At 42.4% G+C, this 26794-nt stretch overlaps 1 protein-coding gene across 3 annotated transcripts in view; it reads right to left on the bottom strand.

The window, feature by feature from the left end:
* CREBBP (CREB binding lysine acetyltransferase) overlaps positions 1-26794 on the bottom strand; it is a 131804-nt gene that overhangs the window by 101245 nt on the left and 3765 nt on the right. For all 3 annotated transcript variants that reach the window (XM_079944329.1, XM_079944328.1, XM_079944327.1), the window contains exon 2: positions 5795-6507. In XM_079944329.1, coding sequence (XP_079800455.1) covers positions 5795-6507 — 713 coding nt within the window. The remainder of the gene's footprint in view (positions 1-5794; positions 6508-26794) is intronic.

The raw sequence follows: 26794 nt of genomic DNA on the forward strand, positions 1-26794 counted from the left end.
ATGTTAAAATTCATTACACAGGGCTTCCCTGGTGGCGCAGTGGTTGAGAGTCTGCCTACCGATGCAGGGGACACGGGTTTGTGCCCCGGTCTGGGAAGATCCCACATGCCGCGGAGCGGCTGGGCCCGTGAGCCATGGCCGCTAAGCCTGCGTGTCCGGAGCTTGTGCTCCGCAAGGGGAGAGGCCACAACAGTGAGAGGCCCGCGTACCACACACACACACACAAAAAAAACTCAGAACTATCATATTGTAAACTTATGTGGCCATTCTCCTGGTAAAACAGACTTTAGCAAATAAAAAAGGGGGAGAAACTTTCACTCATTAAAAGACTTTAGCTGTTTCTTTTAATTATAATATTTTCAGTCAAAAAATTGAACCATTTCATATTTTTAAATTATTATGCTTGATTTTGCTTCTCCCATCCTGCTTTATGCTTTGTTTCTATTTTTTTGGTCTTTAGACTTTAGCTTTTAATATACAAAGAATATAAAGAATACAAACCAACAAGAATAAATGGGAAACCATGCAACAGAAAAGTTGACAGAGAATACAAGCAACAGCAAAATACAAATGCCCATGAATTTATGAAAAGACATTCTGCCTAAGAGACAATCTGCCTAAGAGAATGGCAAATCAGTAAAAGAATAGTATCAGTGTTGGTGAGAATTTGGGGCACAGGGACTTATTCACTTTGATGAGGGTGTAATTTGCATAATGTTTTTGGAGAGGATCTGGCAATATCTATGCTTATTAAAAATGTCAATATCCTTTAATCCAGAAACTTCACCCCCAAGAATTCATCCAGCTGTTACACTCAGCTGTACAAAGATATATATACAAGTCAAAAATTGTGATAGCAAAAAAAAAAAAAAAAAAAAATTGTGATAGCAGCAAAACACTGGAAACAATCTAAATGTACAGATACTGGGGCACTAGTCCTATAAATTAAGATATAGCCAAATCAGGGACTTCCCTGGTGGTGCAGTGGTTAAGAATCCACCTGCCAATGCAAGGACACAGGTTTGAGCCCTGGTCCGGAAAGATCCCACATGCCACGGAGCAACTAAGCAAGCTGTGCACAACTACTGAGCCTGAGCTCTAGAGCCTGCGAGCCACAACTACTCAGCCCGCGCGCCTAGAGCCCGTGCTCCGCAACAAGAGAAGCCACCGCAATGAGAAGCCCGTGCACTGCAATGAAGAGCAGCCCCTGCTCGCCGCAACTAGAGGAAGCCCATGCGCGGCAACGAAGACCCAATGCAGCCAAAAATAAATAAATAAATACATTTATTAGAAAGAAAAAAAAAGATATAGCCAAATCAGGGACTACTACCGTACCATAGCTAGTAAGAAGGACTGAGAGCTCTATCTAACATGGAACAACTTCCAACTTATGTTGTTCAGGGGTGGAAAGGAGGTGTATGTCTACATTTATACATGGTGGGGGTTGGGGGGGAGACAGAGAGAGAGACAGATGTTATACCATACTACTCTTCATGTTTAGAAGAGATAGCTACACACACACACGCATGCGCACACACACACACACCCTTTCTATACCTCTATATATACAGACCACCTCTGGCAGGATAGATAAGAAACAGTAGTTGCCTTTGGTGAGAGAATTTGGGAGAACGAAGGGTCAAAAATTAAGGGAGACTACCTTTTCAGTTCTTATCCTTAGTGCTATTTTTTAAAAATTTGGCTGTTAGCTGTTAAACCATGTGCATGATTTCTTCTAAAAACAAAACGTTTAACAAAGCCTTTGACCCAGTAACGTCACTTTTCAGAATTTATCCCATGATGCATGTGGATATGCCTACACAAGGATATATTCACTGCAGCACTGTTTGTACTAATGAAAAGTCAGAAACAATCCAAATGTTCATCATCAGAGGAGTACATAAATTATGGTGCATCACAAAATACAATACCTTGCTATCAGTAGAAAAAAAGGAAAAATCTGCACACACAGCATGGAAAGGCATCCAGGGTATATAGTTATGTAAAACAGCAAGGTGCTTATGTACTGGGTTGGCCAAAAGGTTTGTTCAGTTTTTTCCTTTTTTTCCCTGTAAGATGGCTCTAGTAGTGCTTAATTGTCTTTAACTTCATTTGAAACAATTTTGTTAGATTGTATTGTAAAAGCTGTCATGTCAGCGTGCATTTAAAAAAAAAAACATTAAAATTGGTGAATTTTTGTGTAGCCATTTTAATACTGAGGATGAAAGGGAAAAAGCAAAATTTTTGGCATATTATGCTTTATTATTTCAAGAAAGGTAAAAGCGCAACTGAAACGCAAAAAAAGATTTGTGCATTGTATGGAGAAGGTGCTGTGACTTGATAGAATGTGTCAAACGTGGTTTGCAAAGTTTCATGCTGGAGATTTCTAACTGGATGATGCTCCAGAGTTGGGTAGACCAGCTGAAGTTGATAGCGATCAAATCGAGACTGAGAACAATCAACGTTATATACCACACGGGAGATAGCTGACACACTCAAAATATCCAAATCAAGTGCTGCAAATCATTTGCACCAGCTTGGTTACGTTAATCGCTTTGATGTTTGGGCTCCGCATAAGTTAAGCAAAAAAAACCTTCTTGATCATATTTCTGCATGTGATTCTCTACTGAGGCATAACAAAAACGTTTCATTTTTAGAACAAATTGTGGCGGGCAATGAAAAGTGGATACTGTACAATGATATAGAACGGAAGAGATCATGGGGCAAGCGAAATGAACCACCACCAACCACACCAAAGACTGGTCTTCGTCCAAAGAAGGTGATGTTGGGTATATCTCCCTTGGGATTGGAAGTCCTCTATTATGAGCTCCTCTGGAAAACGAAACGATTAATTCCAACAAGTGCTGCTCCCAATTAGACCAACTGAAAGCAGCACTCGACAAAAAGTGTCCAGAATTAGTCAACAGAAAACGCATAATCTTCCATCAAGATACCACAAGACCACATGTTTCTTTGATGACCAGGCAAAAACTATTACAGCTTGGCTGGGAAGTTCTGATTCATCTGCTGTATTCACCAGACATTGCACCTTTGGATTTCCATTTATTTCGGTCTTTACTAAGTTCTCTTAACGGAAAAAATTTCAATTCCCTGGAAGACTGTAAAAGGCACCTGGAACAGTTCTTTGCTCAAAAAAAAGTTTTTGAAGATGGAATTATGAAGTTCCCTGAAAAATGGCAGAAATGGCACAAAACGGTGAATATGTTGTTCAATAAAGTTCTTGGTGAAAATGAAAAACGTGCCTTTTATTTTTACTTTAACACTGAAGGAACTTTTTGGCCAACCCAATAGTTTGGTTCCATTTCATACTAAAAAAGAATCTGTGTTAATACATCTGTATAGACAGAAGTGGTTATCTGTAAGGAGAGAGGGGCTGCTCTTTTTTTACTATTTAAATTATTTTATAGGAAATCTGCATTTCCTTTGTAACAATAATTTTTAAAACAAAATTACCTTTGTAAAAATGTTTCTTTTTCCGAGTGCATTTTAAAATCTTATTCCGCTTAAAATGAACTTGTCTCTTACACCTACTATCTGTCCACCACTGTTAGTTCTTTTGTCCCAACCAAAGGCCATGACAATCTTTCAAAAATGCCAGTTCCCACTCCTCCTTCGCCATCAGTCTCTTTAGGGTACCTACAGGGGACAGAGATGGCTGCCCGCAAAGCACTAACGTGGCTCACTTTCCACATAGTGAACACTAGCTAAGTGTCATTTGAAAGAAAGATCACTCTGTACAAAGGAATGAAAAAGTTGGCAGAGGAACATGGAGTGAAGGAGACATTATCAGCAAAGCCCAGACTATAGGAAACCCCCAGAACAAAAAAATAAACGAGCAAAACAACTAGATTCTCCTACAGATACGTTGTAAGACTCCTAGAGATTAATAAATTCTTAAGAGCCATATCAACTGAATAAAATATAGGTTATTCAGAGCTGGGGGGAAAAAGTCTGTAATAACAAATCATGACATACGCAACCATTGGAAATTTGAATATTCAGTGGACATTGATGACATGAGGAAATCATTTATTTACATGTGAGAGTGGCACTGTGCTCAGGTATGCCAAGTCTAACTTCTAGGAATATATATATACATTCTATCAATGGCTCTCCAAGTGTGGTGGAGGGACTCAGTTCCTTCCAGGGGTCAAAACTATTTTCATATAATACTAAGACATTATTTGCCTTTTTTGCTCTCATTCCCTTACAAGAACACAGAGGAGTTTTCCAGAGGCTCTGTGACATGTGATATCACTATACTTAACGGCTAATGGAATGTGTGCTTGTGTTTTAAAATTCTGTTTTAGTATCTAATGTGGCTAATATGGACAGATATATCCACGTTTTATCCACTTGGCCCCCTCAATAATTTTTTTTTTCCCTCAGTAATTTTTAAGATTACTTAAGAGTCCCATGTCTACTTTTGCATGTAACTTAAATTCTCCAAAATAGTTTTTCGTAACTGGGCAGCGTGGACAAGAGTGATGAGTCAATTAGGAAGGAACAAACATCAATCTATCCATGAACCCTAAGCCCACAGAAATCTTTTCTCAACCCAACTCCGAAAGGCACATTCACACACAGACCCCTCTTCAAATGCCAGGGACAACTAAAAATTAAGTTCATATTCCCCCTTAATAACATTTCAAAAGAGATAAATGCAATTTTAACGTTTGGAATTACTTCACCTTTACTTAAGTGAAAAAAAATTCCTCCTTACCTAAGCCAGTCACAGGGTTCACAGCTGTCACCTAATGCTCGCATCAACCTTGTGGGGAAACTGTGCTCTACTGTGATCTCTCCCTTTCCCTTATTTGGGACTAATCAAATCCAAAGAACAGCCCAAACTGTTTTACTGTTCTGGAATCTGCTGTACCAAATACTGCCTGAAACAGGTGCACTGGTGGCTGTAGCTGAGAAGACTTTTCTCAGTACATCTCGGTGTTTGGCGCTCCAGTGGGATCAGCCCGCCCTCTTTCCCTTGTCAGCTCTCGCTTTCCCAGTGGTCTCCTATCTACCCTGGCATCTGCCTTCCCTTTCTCCACATTCAGTTCCTACGCTACACACCAGTTGCAAGGCCTTTCCCTGGAGCAGAGCTCTCAACCCCGCACAGGCGTCACACCATCTGGAGTCGGTAGCTTTGCACTTCTAACAAGCTCCCAGGTGATGCTGATGCTGCTGGTTTGGGGACCCCACTTTGAAAACCTGAGTTTCCTCTGGGACCCGAGGCCCCATGCTGCCCCCTGGCTCTGCCATGTTATCTCTTCCCTGTTAACCACGGCAGGTAGCTGACCAGCTTGGAACCTAGCTTCTTTGTTGGTAAAACGGCGACTGTGACAAAAGACACTTCACCAGTTGGTTGTAAAAAGGGAAGGGCATGAAGAGTAACGACTTGTTCGGCTGCGTGAAGTGAAGGTAAAGAGCCTTTACCGGATTCACTGCTGCAACAAAAAGCTGATTCCCAGCAGAAGCTGCCTCTTTCAACCATGTGGTTCTACTTCCACACATTCTCCTCAGAGGCTGAAAACTGGTTATCAGTCCAAACTCATTCCCTAAGTTTCAACTGTCTGACATGCAAGCTAGCCTATCGCTGGCTTCTTCAACAATTCCCACTTTAAAGGCATGGGGCAGAGATCTGTATCCTGGAAAGAAGGGCACTAAATACCAAATCTGTCTCTTCCATGTGGGAGGGGCAGGAGGAAAGCCTAAAGGAGGACAGGAATGTGACCCTGGTTAATAGGAAGAATTCAAAGCACTGAAGCTCACTTACCTTGCTCATGCCTCCGGCTTGCGCTGTGTTCAGTCCTGCATGACCGGCCATTTGCGGTGAAACTTGAGTTAACGTCTCAGCCAGCACGCTGCTCGCGGCCCCCTGCATGGCCGGAGTAGCGTATGGCATTCCAGCTCCCCTTCCTCTGCCAGCAGCCCCAAGAGATCCATTCATGACTTGCGCCTGCCCTTGCTGGGCCGGGTTCATTAAACTATGGCCAGAGTTACTATTGAGGAGGCCTGGGTGGGTCTGGTTAAAATTAGCATTCATGCAGATACCAGGTCCTGTCTGTGACGTGGCAGGGCTGCTGGTCACCAGCCCCACTTGCTTTTGTGCTTGAGGATTCAGTGCTTGGGAAGCAGGGGGAGTGGGCCCAGAGGTGCTGGCTGCCTGTTTGGGAAGGCTGGGGGCTGAAGAATCTCCCTGGTTCAGAGGGCTCTTGCCCATGGCACCCAGACTGGCCATGTTTGCACTGTTCGGCTGCCCCTGGGCCTGGCCTCCAAGGCCTTGTTGCACGGGGCTGCTGGAGCTCACATTTCCTATTCCTGGGTTGATACTAGAGCTGCTGCCTCCTCGCAGAAGCTCTGACAGTTGTTTATGTTTGGAAGCAGCATCTGGAACAAGGTTCCCACTGTTTAAAAGGCCTAATTCTCCTCCATTGGGGATCAGCTCATCGGGAAGATCATTTTCCAAGTCAAACAATGATCCAAAATCTAGAAATTAAACAGAAACGGAAATGAGAAACTAAGCAACCATAAGAGCTCTCCAACTGTCATATGTTACTATGATCTTAACCTAAAGGAGCGTTTAACATGGAACACTAGCACGTCTTAACAGTAACATCAAAATGATCTGAAAGTTCATTTGGGAAAATAAAACAGGAAGAATATTTTTCAAATTCTGAAGAAGGGAAAGTTAAACAGAGGTAAGAGGAAGGCTATCTAAAATGATAGATTTTATCATATATTCTAAAACAATAATAGTGCAGTATATGGCAAATGCAGATATACAAATTAAAGGAAAACAATGGAAATTTAATTAGTTCACTGAATTATGATGTTAAAATGCTTTATAAGAACGTATGTGTGTAAAATAGTAATTGGGCATCAGGTAAGACGAATAGTAATTTGAGGAAATTAAAGTCTAGCCTTAAGTGATTACATATTTAAAAGGTAAATTATCAAAAAACCCCAACCTTAACAGAAAATGAGATTTCTCAGAGTGCTGAAGCTACAGGAAATGAAAATAAAGACATATATAGAAACTAAAAATAATTGAAAGTAAAAGAAAATAGGAGCTTAAAAAATACTTGAATTATATAGAAAGGGTTAAGGGTCAATTTTACAGAAAGATTCTAAACACACTGAATCCCAAGAATAAATGCACAACGGATATAGCAGGTAAATATCACAAAGGAAGATAAAAAACAGTAAACAAAATAGACCATCCTTCCTAGTAATCAAGCATGAAAATGAAAGCAACTCCTTTTTTCCAGTCCCTCTCAAAGTAACACTTCTCTAATGTGGCCTATATATGTCATCTCTAGTTCCTCACTGACCAGGCACTGTCCAACCCACAACAACCTGGCTATACATGCAAGTATAAACGACAAAATATGTACAAGTACATTCATCATAGAATTACCTGTAACATCAAAACAAATGCAAACAATACCCAGAGGTAGTTTAACTTAGTGGTTATTACAACTCTAGACCCATACTGCCACCATTTGAATGCCAGCTCTGCTTCTTGCTCCCCACTTACTAGCTGTGTGACCTTGGTTAAGTTAGAGTTTCTGTGCCTCAGTTTCCCTATCTAGAAACTGGGAGTGATAATGGCTACTACACCTCATAGGGCTGTTGTGAGGACTAAATGAATTAATAAATGTAAAGCACTTAAACAGTGCCTGTGGATGCTAAGTGTTCAGAAAGTATTAGCTATTATTATTACTGTTATCCAATAACAGAGGTTTGATAAATTGCTGTATAATACTATAAACCACTATACATCTATTAAAATAATTATGAAGACTGTACAAATACAGGAAAATGTATGTTATGTAAAAACATGCAAATGGAAATTGTACACAAAATAGCACACAGAGTAAGATTAGAACTAAAGTACGTGCGTGTAGGCAGTAGCTGGAAAGTAATATGCCAAAAATAGAGTCGTAATGGTAAAATGGTGGGGTGATGTGCCCATGTGGCTTTTAAAAAAAATTTTAAAAGCCACTCCCCCTCCCACCACCCACTTTTAGAAAACTGAAGATCTTTTTCTCCATGGCGCAAACCCTTCTGACTGCTTCCCCCAACAACCTCCTCGGCTGGCTGGCCGGGATGTTCCTTTTAGGAAGGGCAACACCTTCTCAGGCAAGGAGCAAGAACCGCCACAATCACCTTCCCCTTCCAGGTGACACAATCCCAGCTAAGGGAACTGAAGGCAAGTCAGCCAAGACAGTTCTGGAAAAGGTTTTCCTTCCTACTGGTAAGGGATGCTCAGAAAAAGATCTCTCTTTTCCTCACTGGATTTCATCATGCGACTGTGGCAACCCTCTTCAACCAGGAGAGGAGACACTGCTCAAACACTAAGGATGGGGCTTCCCTGGTGGCGCAGTGGTTGAGAGTCCGCCTGCCGATGCAGGGGACACGGGTTCGTGCCCCGGTCTGGGAAGATCCCACATGCCGCGGAGCGGCTGGGCCCATGAGCCATGGCCACTGAGCCTGCGCGTCCAGAGCCTGTGCTCCGCAACGGGAGAGGCCACAACAATGAGAGGCCCGCGTACCGCAAACAAAAACAAAAACAAACACTAAGGAGGGCTGCAGAAAAAATACAAGCACCTGGGTTCATGAAGCCATCTCTAGGCTAAATTATCCAACTCTGGAAGCCTCTTCATCTTCAGACTTCTCGTAATGAGAGAAAATACATTTCCTATCATTTAAGCCATTCTAGTTGGAGTTTAAAGGTAACTTGCAGCTGAAGGCATCTTATCTCCATCACTTCTGTGAAGTTCAAACTCCTTCACACAGCACATCAGTAGGTGGCCCCTGCCCACTTTCCAGCCCTTCTTTCCCAGGCACCTCCTACCTTCCAGCCACAATACCGTGAGCCAGCACATGTATTAGCAACCTTTCTTCTGGGTGCACTCTCTCTCAGTCTAGAAAACCCCACGTCCAGTCCTCCCTCAGATTAAACAGTGACTATGAAGACTTTCTGTAGGCTGCCCCTGCAGAACTGACCAGTTCCTTTTCAGCCTCCTGAGTTCTCTGTACCTACATGCCTCATAAACCACCTCGAACACATACTCATTTCTTCCTGCCTGACTGTAAGGGACTAGATACTCCTTGCAAGTGGATATACACATACTCTGTTTTGTAGAACCTGTCAGAGTAGCTGCAGACACCATGAGCCCTTCCTCCCAAGTACTTTATTTTGTGCCTCCTAAGAACACCCTTTACACAGCACAGTACATTTATAAAATTCAGGATATTTAACCTTGATACAACACTTAATATACTGATTGCCCTTACTCAGATCTGGCCAGTTGTTTTCCAAAACGCCCTTTATCACACTTATTTTTCCTGATCCAAAATCTGATTCTGGATCCCAGCGCACTTAGTTGTCATGTCTTGGTCTTCTCCTTTACTCTAGAAAGGTTCCTCACACTTTGTCTTTCGTAACTCTGAGATTTCTGAGGAGGGTAGGTCAGTTGTTTTGTAGAATGCCCCTCAATTTGGGGTTGCTTCCTCACGATTACAGGACACTCAACTATGAAGAGACAACAGGACTCGACTCCTGGATACAGCAGACACCTCTGAGAGAACCACTGACCAGGGCGTGCTGCTAGCAACAACCCAGCTCCTGTGTTTCCAGGTGGCTTTGTGGGTTCCATTCCACAGCTTTTATGCTATTGTACTGTCCTGAACCTGGAGATTCCCTAAGGTCTCCAGACACAAAGACCACATGAAATAAGGTAAGAACAAATGAAAACAACACTCCAACATAACTAACATTTCTGTTTGTTGCCTTCTAGGTTCTGTCCACATGTACACACATTTTTACTCAGTAATCTCATAAAAAAAAAGAAATCAGTGACCTCCCTGGTGGCGCAGCGGTTAAGAATCCACCTGCCAATGCAGAGGACGCGCGTTTGAGCCCTGGTCTGGTAAGATCCCACATGCCATGGAGCAACTGAGCCTGTGCGTCACAACTACTGAGCCTGCACTCTAGAGCCCACGTGCCACAACTACTGAAGCCCGTGTGCCTAGAGTCTGTGCTCTGCAACAAGAAAAGCCACCACAACGAGAAGCCCGCACACCACAATGAAGAGTAGTCTCCGCTCACTACAACTAGAGAAAAGCCCATGCGCAGCAACAAAGACCCAACACAGCCAAAAATTAATTAATTAAAAAAAAAAGAAATCAATGTATGTGTGTGTTTAATGTAATGCTTCTTAATCTATGAACGTGAAAATGAAACTCATTTAAACTAGAAAACGGAAGCCGTTATGATAGAGATCACGTTTCCTCCCTATCTGCTGGGGAGGAAATTAGGTGTCAAGCACTATAAACCAGAAGAAGGGACTGGGCTACTAATATTGTACATGTAAAGCTTGGAACAACCTGCTGACGCTCCCCTGACTGACTCTCTTCCAAGACTGCCAAAGCACTTTTCCTAGGAGAGGGCAGACAGGCCAGGACAAGAGCAGGTAAATGCAGAAGAACATGGTCTCTAGTCCAGTGTAGGAATTGGAATTGGAAATGGAAATGCAAAAACAACACTTGCAAGTGGAACACAGGAGTTCAAATCCTGTCTGAATCAATTAGCCCTGTGTCTTTGGGCAAACTGCTTAATCTCCGTGCCTTAATTCCCTCAACTGTAAAACAGGGACAATGGTACCCCAGGGCTACACGACGAAAGCAGGAAAGGAGTGCTCTGTGCCACAGATACTGGTTATTTTATTCTATCCTGCACAAAAACTTTCTTACCTTTAAAAATGCACCCAGCGTGCTGCCATTCTCAAATTGACTGATTTTCTTTAATGGTTTAGTCTTGTTCTAGTCCAAATGCACATGCACCTTTTACGGCTGTAGCAGGCATTATGTCTGCTTGTGTTCACTTTTGGTTTTTATTGGTCTGCCACAATTTGTCCACCTTAACTACTTTTTCTCATCCTGCTTCAGTCCAAGCACATCTCACAGCTGTTTGGGCTCAGAAAGGGTTGACAAATTCTGCTATGTCCTCACCTGTGCAGTCCAAACACGTATGAACCTGTCTACAACCACATATATGACGTATAGCTTTTTTAACAGACAAAGAGGTTGTGTAGGGCTTGAGGAAGGCACATCCATACCATCACCATCACCATCATACCCACACCATCACCCTTTTCTCACCATTACTTTCTCCTGTTCTCTAGTTCAAAACAAAACATTGATAAAAGAGAGTGAAGCAGGAAAGCCAGGCTGTTGCAACATAACACAGCTGTGCTTTCTACACACCAAGTGTCCCAACACACAGGTTGGGTAATACCAATCTGAATCATCGGAAGTTCCTAAAATTCAAGATAGAGCGCCACCACTTCCAATCCCAGATAAATTCCTTTCTTTCCACCAAGTCACTGGGGGACGGACCAAGGAGAGAGCAAAGCTGAGGCTGAACGAGATTCGAGGACACCCCACTTTCCAGGGGTTCACCTTTAGCAGAAGACGAGCTCTGTCACACAGCGAACAGCAGACAGCCTGTCACACTGCCACCGCTGGGAACAGGAACTCTCTCTCTTCGGGGGCTTGCTGGTTGCATCCAGGAACTTGAGATAGAACATACACATTTGGGGGAGTCACCCTCCAGTCACCAGCTCCCTGAGGAACCACAAATGACTCTTCTTGGTTTGAAGGCACTTGGGGCGGGGGCGGGGCTGAACCTCTTCCCTCCCCTGGTCTCGGGCAGGTCTCACAGAGACCTGCCCGAGAGCCCCTTTCAATTAAGCTGACCTGAGAAAAGAAGTTACGAGCTCCCCAGTCTCTATCACACTGAGGTGAGGATGGGGTGCCCACAGCAGCAGCTTACGAAGGAGAAAGTCAACCAAACTTGGCCCGCCTCAGGAACGGAAGGTCTTCATCACGTGCGACCACGAGGGACCTTTCCCTCCTAGACCACACGCAGAGACCTTGGTCCAGGGGATGGTCACACCACACACTGACAGACATGCTTGCAAGACCCATTCTTATGCATCACGATCAGAAGTCAGCATTTCACCTTAAACAAGGAATGAACTACTATCAAGCAGGCTGAAAAAAGCTTTTCATTTTACAAAATCAAATACCAGGCAAGTGACTGACTCAATCTGTCCAGCCAATAACATCCGAAAACAGTTTTGTTTGAAAGACTTGTTTCAAATGCAACAGCTAAACAAACCATCTAGAAAACACATCTTCCCTCAGGTTTTCTAAATTCTCCTTTCTGTCATAATACCTTATTTTCTCTTTTGAATTGCATTTGGAGCCCCAAATTCTCTGTATTGGCAGAACTGATTTTTCTCCCAAAATGTGTACAAACCAGTTTATCACACCTGGTATTGGCCGGAAGTATGAACTTTCCACACTCTACAGACATAATGAATGAGTCTTAAAATCATATGATCAACTTCTTGTTACAACTCACAAGGCTGTAAGTACCTTGAAAGCAGGGATCCTGTCTACCCAGCACCTGCCATACAATGCTTAGCATATAGAAGGCCCTCAACAAACATCTGCATGCTGAATGAGAGAATGAATTACAGAGAAGAGTGCCAGTTACAGATGATACACAATATCAATTTTAACAAGTTACTTGTCTAGCCAAAGATATCAGGTAGTAATCTTAGCATCTATTACTAGTTTCCTAAAATAGAAACAAAGAACAAAATTCAACAATGAACTTTCTTGAAATGTTACATTGTTCTACTCATCCTTCTCCTTACACCTCTTTCCTGCTGCCTCTATCTTCCAGAAAACCAGCCAAGTCTATTTCACTCTCTGGCTACACCTCAGCATCAATGACCCTCTATCCTATGGTTGATGCAAGGATTAAATGGCATGATAGAGAACGAGAGATGGTAGTGTTAGAAATAAACTACCTAAGAGTTTTGATGCTGTTTTGTGTTCATGTTTCTCTACTTCTGAGCATGAAACTCCCCTCCCACAGATATCTTCTCTTCCCCACTCACCCCGATTTCTACGTGCAGTCCTTATTCCCTGTGAAAAAGGTCTGCTTTCTTTAAAGTTTTTTCAGAATTTCTCTACATTTTCTTTGGCATTACTTGTACTATAACCATGACTACCTAAATGCTTCTCTTAAATCTTTCAAAAGCTGAGCACTTTTACTTATCAACCCTGGAAAATTTTACAAGAAGAATTTTTAATTCCTGAGTCAAAACTGTATACAAAAAAACTTGACCCAAAAAGGGTAATGCATCCTGAAAAAGTTCACATCTAAAGATGAGGAATCCATAGAATGGTAGACATTTTCACAGGGTTATAAGTCTTAGATGACCTGGAGACCATTCTAGGTCTCTTCAGTGCATTTATTAATATATTACTAATTAGACACTGACAACACAGGAAGAACAGTCTGGGGTAGTGAGAAAATTACCCTGCCAGAGTTTAATTCAGGTCCATCTCTGTCACTCACTCCTCCCTCCTAACGTGTGCTTCCTCAGATCTAAACTGGAAATGAAAATAGTACCTGCCTCTAGGATCACTGATGAAGGAATTAAATCACACAATGTGTATACAGCACTTAGCCTGTCATGCAGTAAGGGCTCAATAAGTATTAGTCATTATTATCACTATCACTGTCCCATCTTCCGAAGTTGCTATGAGGACTGAACGATACACACACATCAAGGACTGGCACCCTACGCCTGGTACAGGGTTCGTGCCAACAATCATCTTTTCTGTAAGGTAAAGCCCTAATAATCTGATGATTCTACTAGAATTAAAGCTTACTTTGCTTTGAAAATTCTCGGAGACTATGCAAATAAATAATGGAACAACTCTCCAACAATGAAGAATTAAATTTTTTTTAAAGGAAAAGAAAAGGCACTGTTTTATTGGCATTTATGCCATTACTAATAAACTTTATCTAGGCATTTAATCAAGTTCCTAAAAGACATCTTTTATTTTTTTTACAACAATTATTAGGAAACAATTAAAAGCAAATTCTTTCTAAAACCTTCTGTGATTAAGGCTTCTTTTATGTAGATACATAAATTAGTACAGAATGGGGTTTTACTTTATTCTGAACAATGATTTTACCCTGAACAAAAAAATACGTCCTTCCTCAAGATCACTATCTGCTTCTTAAGAGTCAAAGTGGGGTTGGCTGGGCAACCCACCTCCTCCCAGGCCTTCCTCAGTGGGAGCAAGTGCCGGCTCTCAGGCCTTCGTTCTGTGCACGGCGGACTAGGCTCACTTGAAACTTGAATAAAAGGATTATAAGACAGTCCTGAGTGGAAGTTCTCTGTCACACTGGATCCTAAATCAGGAGAGTCCTGGAATTGCAGCCAGCCTCCTATCCTCATCTGACTCACTTAGAGGTTCCCAGGAGATGCCATTCTCAGACAGCTAGGACAATTTAAAGTTTCCTAAGTGTGGTTTGTACGCTGCCTCCCTCAGCCCTGAAGGGAGGAGAAAAGCCTTCCTGGGACAAAAGTGGGAAAGAAGGTACTGTCACAGCAGCAACCACCACTAAACCAACCATAAACCACCCAGCAGCCCCGAAACGCAACCAGGTGGTTTGGAGTAGAAAGGGGCTCACTGTTCTCCACCATCATGGCTGAGAAGGGCACTAGGACCAAGGGGAGGCGCTGCCTAGCCACCCTGCAACCCAATTAAAAGTCCTAGAGGAGGAGGAATGTGGGGGCTGAGCTAGGATTCAACCTCTGCACCCTAACCCCAGGTGCTGGGCCACCTCAGACTACCTGGCCACAATGTAAGTACAGGAAAGCAGACAGCCAGAGACCAGGTCCCCTGGCCCAAATGCTGGGAGCTGTAGCTGGCAGGCAGCAACACCAAGTCAGGAAGAAGGGGAAAGACCTTCTTCTGGACACAGAGGTGTCAGTGTACAACATATGGAAGTGTGTGGGCTATCAGAAAGCCCACAACAGAAAATGAATGCATGAAGTCCAGAAAGTACACCAACATCCAGACAATGGAATATTATTCAGCACTAGAAAAAAATGAGTATCAGGCCATGAAAAGACATGGAAGAACCTGAAATACACGTTACTACGTGAAAGAAGGCAATCTGAAAAGACTAAATACTACATGATTTCAATTATATGACATTCTGGAAAAGGCAAAACTGTGGAGACAGTAAAAATAATCAACGATTGCCAGGAGTGTGCTTTTTTGGGGGGGGGCAGGAAGCTGGGGGAGATACAGGAGGAATACAGGGGATTTTTAGGGCAGTGAAAATATACTGTGTGATAATATTATGATGGATAAATGCCATTGTACATTTGTCCAAACACACAGAATGTACCAAACCAAGAGTGAACCCTAAGGTAAACTATGCACTCGGGATAATTACGATGCATCAATGTAGGTTTATCAATCGTATCAAATGTACCACTCTGGTGGGGGATGCTGATAATGGGGAGGCTGTGCATGTGTGGGGGCAAGGAGTATAGATGGGAAATCTCTGTACCTTCCCTTCAGTTTTGCTGTGAACCTGAAAGTGCTCTAAGAAAATTAAGTCTTAAAGAAAAAAAAAAAAAAGTATGCCATTAGATTACAGATAAATCACAAGCAGCTGAGAGGTACAAAATGACAGAGAATCACAAGCTGAAGAATAACTTGAGTATTTATCAACTATATTAATAACTAACATACAAAATATCCAGTGATGTCTATGCTGGGTTTAAGTGTGCTGCTTTTAAAGCTTTAAGGATCCACCAACACACAAGCTCTTGGAGGACAGTTTGACGATATGATCAAAATTACAAATGCATATTCCTTTTAATCATTAATTCCATTTTTAGGAATCTGTTCTATAGATATACACATAACTGTGCAGAGCTATTCATTAAAGCACTGTTTGTGACGGGTCAAGACTGGAAACAGATTAAATCAATCATGGCACATCTCACATAACAAAACTAGCAACTACATGGCTTCCCTGGTGGCACAGTGGTTCAGAGTCTGCCGTGTCCCCATGCAGGGGACACGGGTTCGGGCCCTGGTCTGGGAGGATCCCACATGCCGCGGAGCGGCTAGGCCCGTGGGCCACAAATGTTGAGCCTGCGCGTCTGGAGCCTGTGCTCCGCAATGGGAGAGGCCACAGTAGTGAGAGGCCCGTGCACCACGATGAAGAGTGGCCTGCTTGCCGCAACTGGAGAAAGTCCTCGCACAGAAACGAAGACCCAACACAGCCAAAAATAAATAAATAAATAAATACTAACTCCCAATTTCTGACATTAAAAAAAAAAAAAAACTAGCAACTACAGAAAGAGATAATAAGGAAGCTCTCCATGTGCTGCTGTGTACAGGTATGTAACCATGTGGACAGTATGCTGCCTCCAGTAAGAAGAAGGCAGGAAGGGGGCAAGGGAGCTAAGAATAGGCTGTCTGCTTGAAGAGATAAACCGTGGAGGAGAGTACAGGGAAGGAGGGGGGCTCTCACTCTACAGCTTTGTGTCCTCTGATTTTTGAACCATGTGAGTGAACTTCCTTTTAAAGAAATTGATTTTTAAAAGGCAGCCCCTGGGGTGTCCAGGCCCAGGTGATTAGCTTCAGCCTACGTGATAATATCTGAATTGCTTCCAGATGCTCCTGGTTCCAGTTGGAGTGTTTACGTTTGAGGATGAAATCTGAAATGGGTTCAATACTAGTTTAAAATATTTTTAGTATTCAAATGAGCTTAAAAGGCAGGAAAATAAAAAGCACTTTAAAGAAGGATTTTACAAAAATAATATTTTTTTCCTAAAGAAATGTGACAAATCTACATATCATATTTTGTACCCAACACAGTAGTAAGGTACACGTTGCTCACGTCAGGAAAGCTGACATTATTTCAATGTACTTCAAAAAACATTAGTTGGCTGTCAGGTCTTGTAGCTTCCAGCACACCAATGAAGAAACCTCTAATAAAAGGATTCTGTTACCCACTACTGGGCATATACCCTGAGAAAACCATAATTCAAAAAGAGACATGTACCACAAAGTTCACTGCAGCACTATTTACAATAGCTAGGACATGGAACCCACCTAAATATCCATAAACAGATGAATGGATAAAGAAGATGTGGCACATATATACAATGGAATATTACTCAGTCATAAAAAGAAACGAAATTGAGTTATTTGTAGTGAGGTGGATGGACCTAGAGTCTGTTATACAGAGTGAAGTAAGTCAGAAAGAGAAAACAAGTACCATATGCTAACACATATATATGGAATCTAAAACAAAAATGGTTCTGATGAACCTAGGGGCAGGACAGGAATAAAGACGCAGATGTAGAGAATGGACTTGAGGACACAGGGAGGGGGAAGGGTAAGCTGGGACAAAGTGAGGGAGTAGCATTGACATATATACACTACCAAATGTAAATAGCTAGTGGGAAGCAGCCGCATAGCACAGGGAGATCAGCTTGGTGCTCTGTGACCACCTAGAGGCGCGGGATAGCGAGGAGGTGAGGGAGGTGCAAGTGGGAGGGGATAAGGTGATATATGTATACATATAGCTGATTCACTTTGTTATACAGCAGAAACTAACACAACATTGTAAAGCAATTATACTCCAATAAAGATGTTTCCAAAAAAAAAAGATTGTTAAAAATCAGAGCTTGTGACAAAGGAAGTGATGATTGGACACCACACTAACACACAATCATATTTTCCCATCTTTGGACGACACCTCTAAGTTAATTTACACTTTGTTCAAATCATTCTTGATAGAGGTCTAAAGGTTTTGCAATAGGAATTAACCAAAACTCCAGTTCTCACCATTTAACAGATTCCTCTAACCACAAATAGTAAAGATGTTTTGCTTTGGATCTGATTTACTTTTAAACTAGTTTTTCTTTTAATTTTTAAATTTATTATTTATTTATAAATTTATTTATTTAATTTATTTTTGGCTGCATTGGGTCTTCATTGCTGCACTCAGGCCTTCCCTAGTTGTGGCAAGCGGGGGACACTCTTCATTGTGGAGTGTGGGCCCCTCACTGCGCTGGCCTCTCTTGTTGCGGAGCATGGGCTCCAGGCACGCGGGCCTCAGCAGTTGTGGTGCGCAGGCTCACTAGTTGTGGCACGTGGACTCAGCAGTTGTGGCACACAGGCCCAGCTGCTCCACGGCATGTGGGATCCTCCCGGACAAGGGCTCGAATCCACGTCCCCTGCATTGGCAGGCAGACTCTCAACCGCTGTGCCGTCAGGGAAGCCCAGTTTTTTGTTTTAAAAATAATATATTTATGTTTTTAAAAAAAGCATTTGGAAGACTATAAAGTGAAAGTGGAGAGCCCCCAGCCCCCCACTCCCAAGGAAAACAATTTTCAGGGATTTCCTTCTGAAAATACCCTATGGACACATTAGTATATATCTTTTTTTTTTTTTTTTTTTTTTTTTTTTTGCTGTACGCGGGCCTCTCACTGTTGTGGCCTCTCCCATTGTGGAGCACAGGCTCCAGATGCGCAGGCTCAGCGGCCATGGCTCATGGGCCCAGCTGCTCCACGGCATCTGGGATCTTCCCGGACCGGAGCACGAACCTGTGTCCCCTGCATCGGCAGGCGGACTCTCAACCACTGCGCCACCAGGGAAGTCCAGTATATATCTTTTTACCTCTAAAAAGGATCTAATTATCATTTCTGTTCTCCATCCTGACTTTTTATTTAACGATTCTCAAACTTATCGTCCATCTTAAATACCCATCACTCTCCCTCCCCAGATTTACAATGGCAAAGGACTCAGCTACTCCTCTTCTGAAGGACTTCTGGGTCACCTTTAGTGTTCTGCAATATCTAGATTAATTAACTAAATTAATAAAAAGGTCTGGAATTAACATGTATATTCTTAGAAGTCCTACCAAGCAAGAGATTGATTTTTACCTTATCTATTGTACTTGGCATACAAGTAGGTTGTTAAGCTACAGACATTTGTATGTCAACTAATAACGTGGTTAATAAAAACCACAGGTTTAAAGCATCTTTTCCAGAAGCTGGGAAACCATAAATAGAACTTTGGTGTGAACCATGGTCCAATGACGTGCAACATGATGACAGTAACAAAACCTCTAATACTCTTCAAGATGAAATTACTTTTTAGAACTTCAATTCTTCCTATTTACAAACTGTTGAAAAAACACAAAAATCATTCTGTTTTATTTAAGTACAGCACCAAAACATTTTACCATTTAAAAAAAAAAGGATTTTTAGAATGAAGCCTGCTCTTCAAATATTAATACTTCCTACAGCTCTCAGATATTTATCAGTCTGAAATGCACCTATAGTGGAACAATATATATAACATGTCACTTTGGGAAGAAGGAGTAAAAAGAGACAGCCTGTGCTTACATACACAGCATATGTCTAGCATGATATACAAGAAACACTAGTTGCCTGTGGGGAGGGGAACTGGGTGACTCTGTAAACAGGAAAGGAAGGCTTTTCACTAAAGTCTTTTGTACTTTTTGGAACCCTATGAACACGTCATCCAGTCAAAAGAATTAAAAAAAAAACTTTTTAAAGAAGAATTACCTGTTGATACAAAAATTTCCTAATATCTTAAATAAGAACACTACAGCTGACCCTTGAACAAGGGTTTGAACTGCACAGGTCCACTTATACATAGATTTTTTTTTTCAATAGTAAATAGGGAGGTCCCACGAATATGGAGAAACCGGTATACAGAGGGCAAGTTATATGTGGATTTTTGACTGCAGGGAGGGTTGGCGCCCCTAATCCCCACGTCGTTCAAGGGTCAACTGTAGTTCTGATTCTTAAGCTGCTTTTTTTGTGGGGTCTTTTCCCTCCCACAAATAGGGTTTGGGAAGAGAGAAAGCAGTTGTCAACTCTCCCTGCAGGTATGAACTTAGATGGAAAAATATACCTTGGAAAAAGATGATATAGCCTCTAGAGAACAAATCACAGTCACTTCCTCCAACTACCCTGGATGTGATGGGCTTCTAAAATTTTGTATTGTTTTTTAAGCTCTAAAAGGATGGTCTGGACTCCCTGGTCAGACACTGCAGGCTCTCCATGACTTTACCTTGCCTTCAGACACCCAGTCTGACTCCCCCTGCTAGTATGTCCTACAATGAGCTCCAGTGCCCTTCCTCTAAGAAGTTTCCCTGACCACCCAGCCTGAAGCACCTGGTTCCTTCCCATCACAACACTGATTTCAGTTCGCAAATAGACAGGCATTGGTGGGGCTGCTGGACTGCCTGCCCACACCACTGCACTCTGAGTTCCAAGAACACAGGGCCCCCACTGATATCACCACAGCCCAAGAGTGTCCCATACATAATAAGCACATATAAATAATTTGAATTATATAAGCGTTTTAATATTTGTTGAATAAAAGAATAGATAAATAGTGGTAGAGTTGAGACTAGAGCTCAGGCCCACCCAACTTCTCAGCACAGGACATCAGTAGTGTCCACATCTAAGAGGCAAGACCACACTGCCTCTAAATGGTAGCCTGTTGAATGTAAAACAAAAACAAAACTGACTTTTTGCAAAAAGTTTACACGCTCAAAAGTGTATACCTCCAGACCTCCACACTTGCTGTTTATGCTGTTCCCTATGCCTGGAATAGCACCTCACCCCGACTCCTGTTCATCCTCAGGTCTCAGTCACCTCCCCCAGAAGGCCTTCCAAGACCCTTAAGAAAAGACTCTGTCCTATGCCCCAATCATGGACCTCCTCTCCAAGGTACTCGGTCACAGCTCACTATAGCTGTCTCCCATGAAGGCAGACCCTGGACCTGCTGTGTCCCCACCACTAGATCTCCAGGACTGACATCACAGTGTAACAAATATTTTCTACATGACTGAAAAATCCTATATCTAAACCAATGAGTATTTTTGAAAATGCTTTCCATCTTTACAAGTTGGTCCCTTTAAAGGGACTTTGCCCTTTAGGTCATAAATATCTTAAAAGAACACTCTAGACAAATGAGGTAAGTAAATATACTCAGGGCTGTGCTGTCCAACACAGCAGCCAATAGCCACATGTGGCTATTAACATTTACATTAATTACAATTAAATAAAATTTAAAATGTAGCTCCTGACTCACATTAGTAATAGTTCAAGTACTCACTAGCCACAAGAGCCTAGAGGATCCAGTACTGGGAGTGTGGGTCTAGAACATGGCCATCATCACAGAAAGTTCAGCTGGACTTAGTATCAGGAGAACACTAGCATTTCAAACAAAGGAAATGTCCAAACTCACTCTTACCATTGAGAAGAAACCCATTTTTCCTTAACTTTCAAAGATTAAGAAAGTCACCAGTGTGAGCTAAAACACTGAATTATCACTAAAATAAGTTTTAGCTCACCAGTGTGAGCTAAAAATCACTGAATATGATTTTCTCAGATCTTTAAAAGAGAAGTTCAACTCTGGGCAGGTTGTGCTCTTCAAACAAAAACCAATCCCAGAGTAGTACAGGCACAACCAAAATAACACAAAAATCTATCAATACTTTATGCCTTGTTGCTTTCAATAAAAATTACTGATTAAATAAAATGTACATAAGATTTAATGTTAGGGGCAAAAATTCTTTGTCCGCCATGGGGTGATTTTTACTAGCAAAATCCATAAATCACCACACCTAAAATATCTAGGAGACTGGAAAAACAGTAAACTCCAACTGAAGCAACTTCCTATTGTAGAATCTGTAGAAACAGAAAATCCCCACAATACAGGGAGGAGCTGAATCCATTCCTTTCAAGGTCAGTGGTAGCTGAATCAAAGAGGAAATTAAATTTCACTGCTCTTTCTTTCAACCAATTAACCTGACTAAACTGGATAGTGATTCAAAGGCCATTTTCTCCCCTGTTTGCTAAAAAAGAAAGACCATTTTTATAGCTTCTCCATGTTCACTTTTCCTTTTTCACTAAGTCCTAACCTAAATCAAGTCCCTGTTTTGAAACAATACGGGAAACACAGTTCCGTTTAGACTTCAATTTTCCAATAAAGAACAGTTTTTAACTTCAAACACAGACTGAGTAAAGTGTGTCAAACTCCTACCCATTTTGTGGGATTCCTGAATCTCAGCCTCTAATTCATCCCTTTGCAAGCTGGTACTGAGACTGCACCAGCCCTGGTGCTCCACGTGGAACAGGAAGGGGAAACATCTTCCTGTGTACTCAGCAAGAAACGTCCATGGATCTGGTTCTGGGTCAGACCCCTCACCTACATCAGTCCCATCCTCACCAGCCCAAGGGTAGGTGATGTATAGTACTTTCCCACAATGATACAATAATAATAGCCGCTGCAACCAGCTATATGCCAGGAACCACAGAAGTCCAATATGCAAAGCTAACCAAAGTGAGAAGAAATGGAAAATTCTAGGGGGGGAAAAAATCCCTTTTAGAGATGAGACTCACCCTCCCCAACGAAGTTCTAATGTAAAGTCACTGGCCCAAGGCACAGAGCTGATGAGCTGGAAGCTGAAATCCAGTGTCCACTGAGTGGAGGCCAGGGCTCCTTCCTCACTACCTGTATCCCAGTATAAAAAGCTCTGACATTTCCTTCAACTCTGAGTCATGGTTAGAAGGTTCTACTTTTAATCAAGTGACAAACACTCAAAATATTTTAATCCAAAGGAACTGGGTCAAACGCATACAGTCCATAACTGTCAAAGAAAACCCCAATTATTTGATATATTTCTATAGTTCCTGAGTGTTATCATTCAGTTTGTTATCAAATACCAAAATCCACTTTATTCAAATATTGTTCAAGCCTCATTCTACAGGCTATCAGAAGAAACAGTAGCTTATTTTTCTTGCTATTTCATTGGTTATTCTAAGTACAAAATTAAAACACATATAGATGGTACAGTTTTTATAAGGAAAATTCAAAATATTTGGGGGCAGTGCAAAGGGAAGCTTTTGAAATATAAAAATATTTTGCAGGACTTCCCTGGTGGCGCAGTGGTTAAGAATCCACCTGTCAATGCAGGGGAGATGGGTTCAAGCCCTGGTCCAGGAAGATCCCACATGCCGTGGAGCAACTGAACCCAGACACCACAACTACTGAGCCTGCGAGCCACAACTACTGAAGCCCACGCGCCTAGAGCCCATGCTGCGCAACAGGAGAAGCTACCGCAATGAGAAGCCTGCATACCGCAACAAAGAGTAGCCCCCGCTTACCACAACTAGAGAAAGCCTGTGCACAGCAACAGTGACCCAATGCAGCCAAAAATAAATTAATTAAAATAAATCTAAAAAAAAAATTTTTGCTTTACAACAGAATTGTATAATCCCGTTAAACAGCTACAACTATTAAGAAACACCTACTATATACACAGGTGTATTAGAAAGACTGGCAAATTAAGAGATCTTCAAAGAGCAGCAGACGGGACATCTAGAAATAGGAAAGTCGGGTTTAACTGAGTGAAAATTTCTTCAGCATTAGATTTTACTATTCTTAGTGATGGTTCAACTAAACATTCTTTTGATTAATGGAAATGAAACATGGGGGAAAACGTTACACGGGATGATATCCAAGGTCTTTCTAAGGGTAAGGTTTTAAAAGAAAGGAATTTGACTTCTAGACATAGAGCTCAAAAATAGCCTCACTTCCCAAATTTAGAACAAGAAAACACCCTGAAGGCAGATTTTTCAAAGTCAGCAACATTCTGCATATTGTCTAAGAACTTGGGGGAAAAAAAAAGCCACTTTTGCTTACTTCCATGCCTTTCATAAAGATACCCTCCCACCCCAATCTGTGATTCACATCTCTTCAAGTCAAAGCTCGAGGTGGGCAACCTTGCACATGGCTCTTTTCCGGCACTACTGTCAGCAAATCACAGCCCCCACAGAAAGGTGAACACGCAAAAGCCCCCAACAGACACTGGTGCAAGCGCTGACTTCCTGCATCAATGACTTGCTGCAATGTGACAATCCTGAAAGCTAAGCTTAGACTGAATTGGGAAAGTATGGCATCCCCTCCCCCAATTTATGCAAGAGCTGTGGATGCCACAGCAGGCCAGGGGAGCCCATCAGGCATGGGACAGTCTTCTGATAAGGGACGTGCCACTAAGGAAAGGCCTCAGAGTGGGCTCAGCGAACACTGGGCACACGTAATGGAAACCAGAGGGCATGGCCAGGAGCCTGAGAGCTTCTAAGAGACCATCTTGGACAACCTGAGAGGACTAGATGCAAGCCATGGGCTGAGATCACACCCACGGAGACGAAACTCTCTGAGTAGCCAGAGTGCTTTTCCCCACGCACAGAAGGCACAGAAGCCCAGCAGACTTCCCCAACTGCCTGGCTCCTTGCTCTGGCTCAGTGAGAGAAGACCAGGGGGCACCACAGAACAGGAGTACTAAGGCCCTGCCTCAGGTGCCACCTCCACTTGTACACCCAGCCCTGGGCTTATGCACATGGGGCATTCAGTAAACACTGGGTGAATAAATGAAGCCTTCTTCAATTGCCCTTTCTGACTCCTGCATTTGGGCACCTGACTGCATTTTATATTCTTTTCTCAAGTTTTGCCTCTATGTCTTATCTTTGTCAACATAGTTCTAAGCTACTTGAAGGCATCACCAGAATCCTTTGTACACTGCTACTGCATAAGGGGTACCTCAGACTGAACTGTAATATACACAGTAAAGAAACAGAATCACATATTTGTTTGCTGCTTAAACAGTCCATGAAATACACTTCAAAATTAGTAAGAATTTTCAGAACATACCATAGTGCCTAAGTTTTTGCAATTTTAAAATTTCATGGCCATCGTGTTCCTACAAAAAAATACAATTGAAAATGGAGGCAAAAATCAATAGTATTGGGCTTCCCTGGTGGCACAGTGGTTGAGAGTCCGCCTGCCGATGCAGGGGACACGGGTTCGTGCCCCGGTCCAGGAAGATCCCACATGCCGCGGAGTGGCTGGGCCCATAAGCCATGGCCGTTGAGCCTGTGCGTCCGGAGCCTGTGCTCTGCAACGGGAGAGGCCACAACAGTGAGAGGCCCGCGTACCGCAAAAAAATAAATAAATTAATTAATTAATTAAAAATAAAATAAAATAAACAGTATTGATTAAAGAACTCCTGGCTATATACTGAATGTGCTACACTACAAAAAGATCTGCCTGCTTGTGCGCCTTTGTGGACACGCATACATGGCTACTACTGTTTCCAGAACCATCAGCAAACGTGGCTACCAGGGTGCACCCACTCTCCCCTGTCAGGACGGTGCTGGCACCAGGCACTGAGCACTCACTCCAGACCAGGCACTTCTCACACAGCATCTCATTCCACCTTCACCATCACCCTTGGAGATGGGGATGGTCATCCTCTCTTTTTCACAGATGAGGAAACTGAGGATCTTCAGAGCACCAGTCCCACATTACATCAGGGTCACAAACTGCAGCCTGAGGGCCAAACCACCTGGCTGCCGGTTTTTGTAATGAGAGTTTTTCTAGTTTTACTGGCACACAGCTGCACACATCCGTGTACATATTGTCCAGAGCTGCTTTCCATTAGTTAGCTGCAGCAGAGACCTTGTGGCCTGCAATCTGAAATTATGTCCTCTGACCCTTTACAGAAAAAGCTTGCTGACCCATGTATTTGGGAATGGTGCAAACTGCAAGCCCCTCTCTCCAAGCCTCACAGCCCATCAGCAAACTAAGGCTGGGAGGGCCCGCAAGAAAGTGCCTCGGCTATGACCAATTTCTTGTGAGCACAAAACCTCTGTTGAGCAACATCTCTTCACGTGCCCTTGGAATATACTTGAAATGCTGGTCTGAATGAGATAAAGAGGTAGTGTCCTGACTAATGTTACCCCAAGAACTAAAATGGCTTAAAGCAAGCTTTTCTAATCTTCAAAACTCACAATAAGGAACATTTCATCTTAACACGGGAAGGTATACTTTGGCAAAATCATTTTAAACTATTTTGTTCTCAAACACATTAAGTAAAAACACAAAGCTGGCACTTATGTAGCCCCAAACAATCACTTTGTCACACAACTATCAATAGAATGGCACAAGTCAGAAGTTGTAAAAATACAGGCTAACAATGTAAGCATCAACTTCCAATAGTAGGATTAAGCCTAAGTCCCTTTACAAGCCATTCTCAATTATGTTTGAGAATTACAGAATCAAATTCAAGCTTTAAACAGCAGTGATTCTCAATCTTTTGCTCTACTGTGAAGGCTCCCTTGGTGGGATTCATACTTACCTGCCATCCCCAAGGAACTTCAAATGAGGCCACTGTTCTCACCGCTCTCACAGTTATTCAAAAATCCCTACTCTCCTACTAAGTAAAAGCTAAGCAAGTCATGAAAAGCCCTAGAAGTCTCTACAAAAACTCACATTTCCTAGTTAGCCAGAACTTAGTAACGAGATGAAATAACCTAACTGGTCCTCAATTACCCACTGCAATAAACAAGAACGTTAAGACCAGTATAGGCCTTGAATAACACCCTGCTGCACCAGAATGAGAGGGAGGGGGGAGCTCCTACCCCAGGCCCCTAATAGGAAGAACACTCTCCTGTTCCATAGCTGCTGACAAACCTTCCCTACAGGGACTTAATTCACTTGCTGGAGTTATGCTACTGAAACTTAGCTGCTGACAAACTTTCCCTACAGGGACTTAATTCACTTGCTGGAGTTATGCTACTGAAACTTGCTAAGTACTGTAGTCTCCCGGGTCCATGATTGAAGTAAATTCCAGGTTTATCGATGTAGATTTATAAGATGAATTTATCAATTTACTTTAACGATCTAGGTTTGATTCTGGTTTTTACGCTTTATGTTATTTTGGGCAGATCACCTCTCTTAAGTCTGGTTCCTCAAC

Source organism: Stenella coeruleoalba (assembly GCF_951394435.1).
Source record: "Stenella coeruleoalba genome assembly, chromosome: 15".
Classification (NCBI taxonomy): domain Eukaryota; kingdom Metazoa; phylum Chordata; class Mammalia; order Artiodactyla; family Delphinidae; genus Stenella; species Stenella coeruleoalba.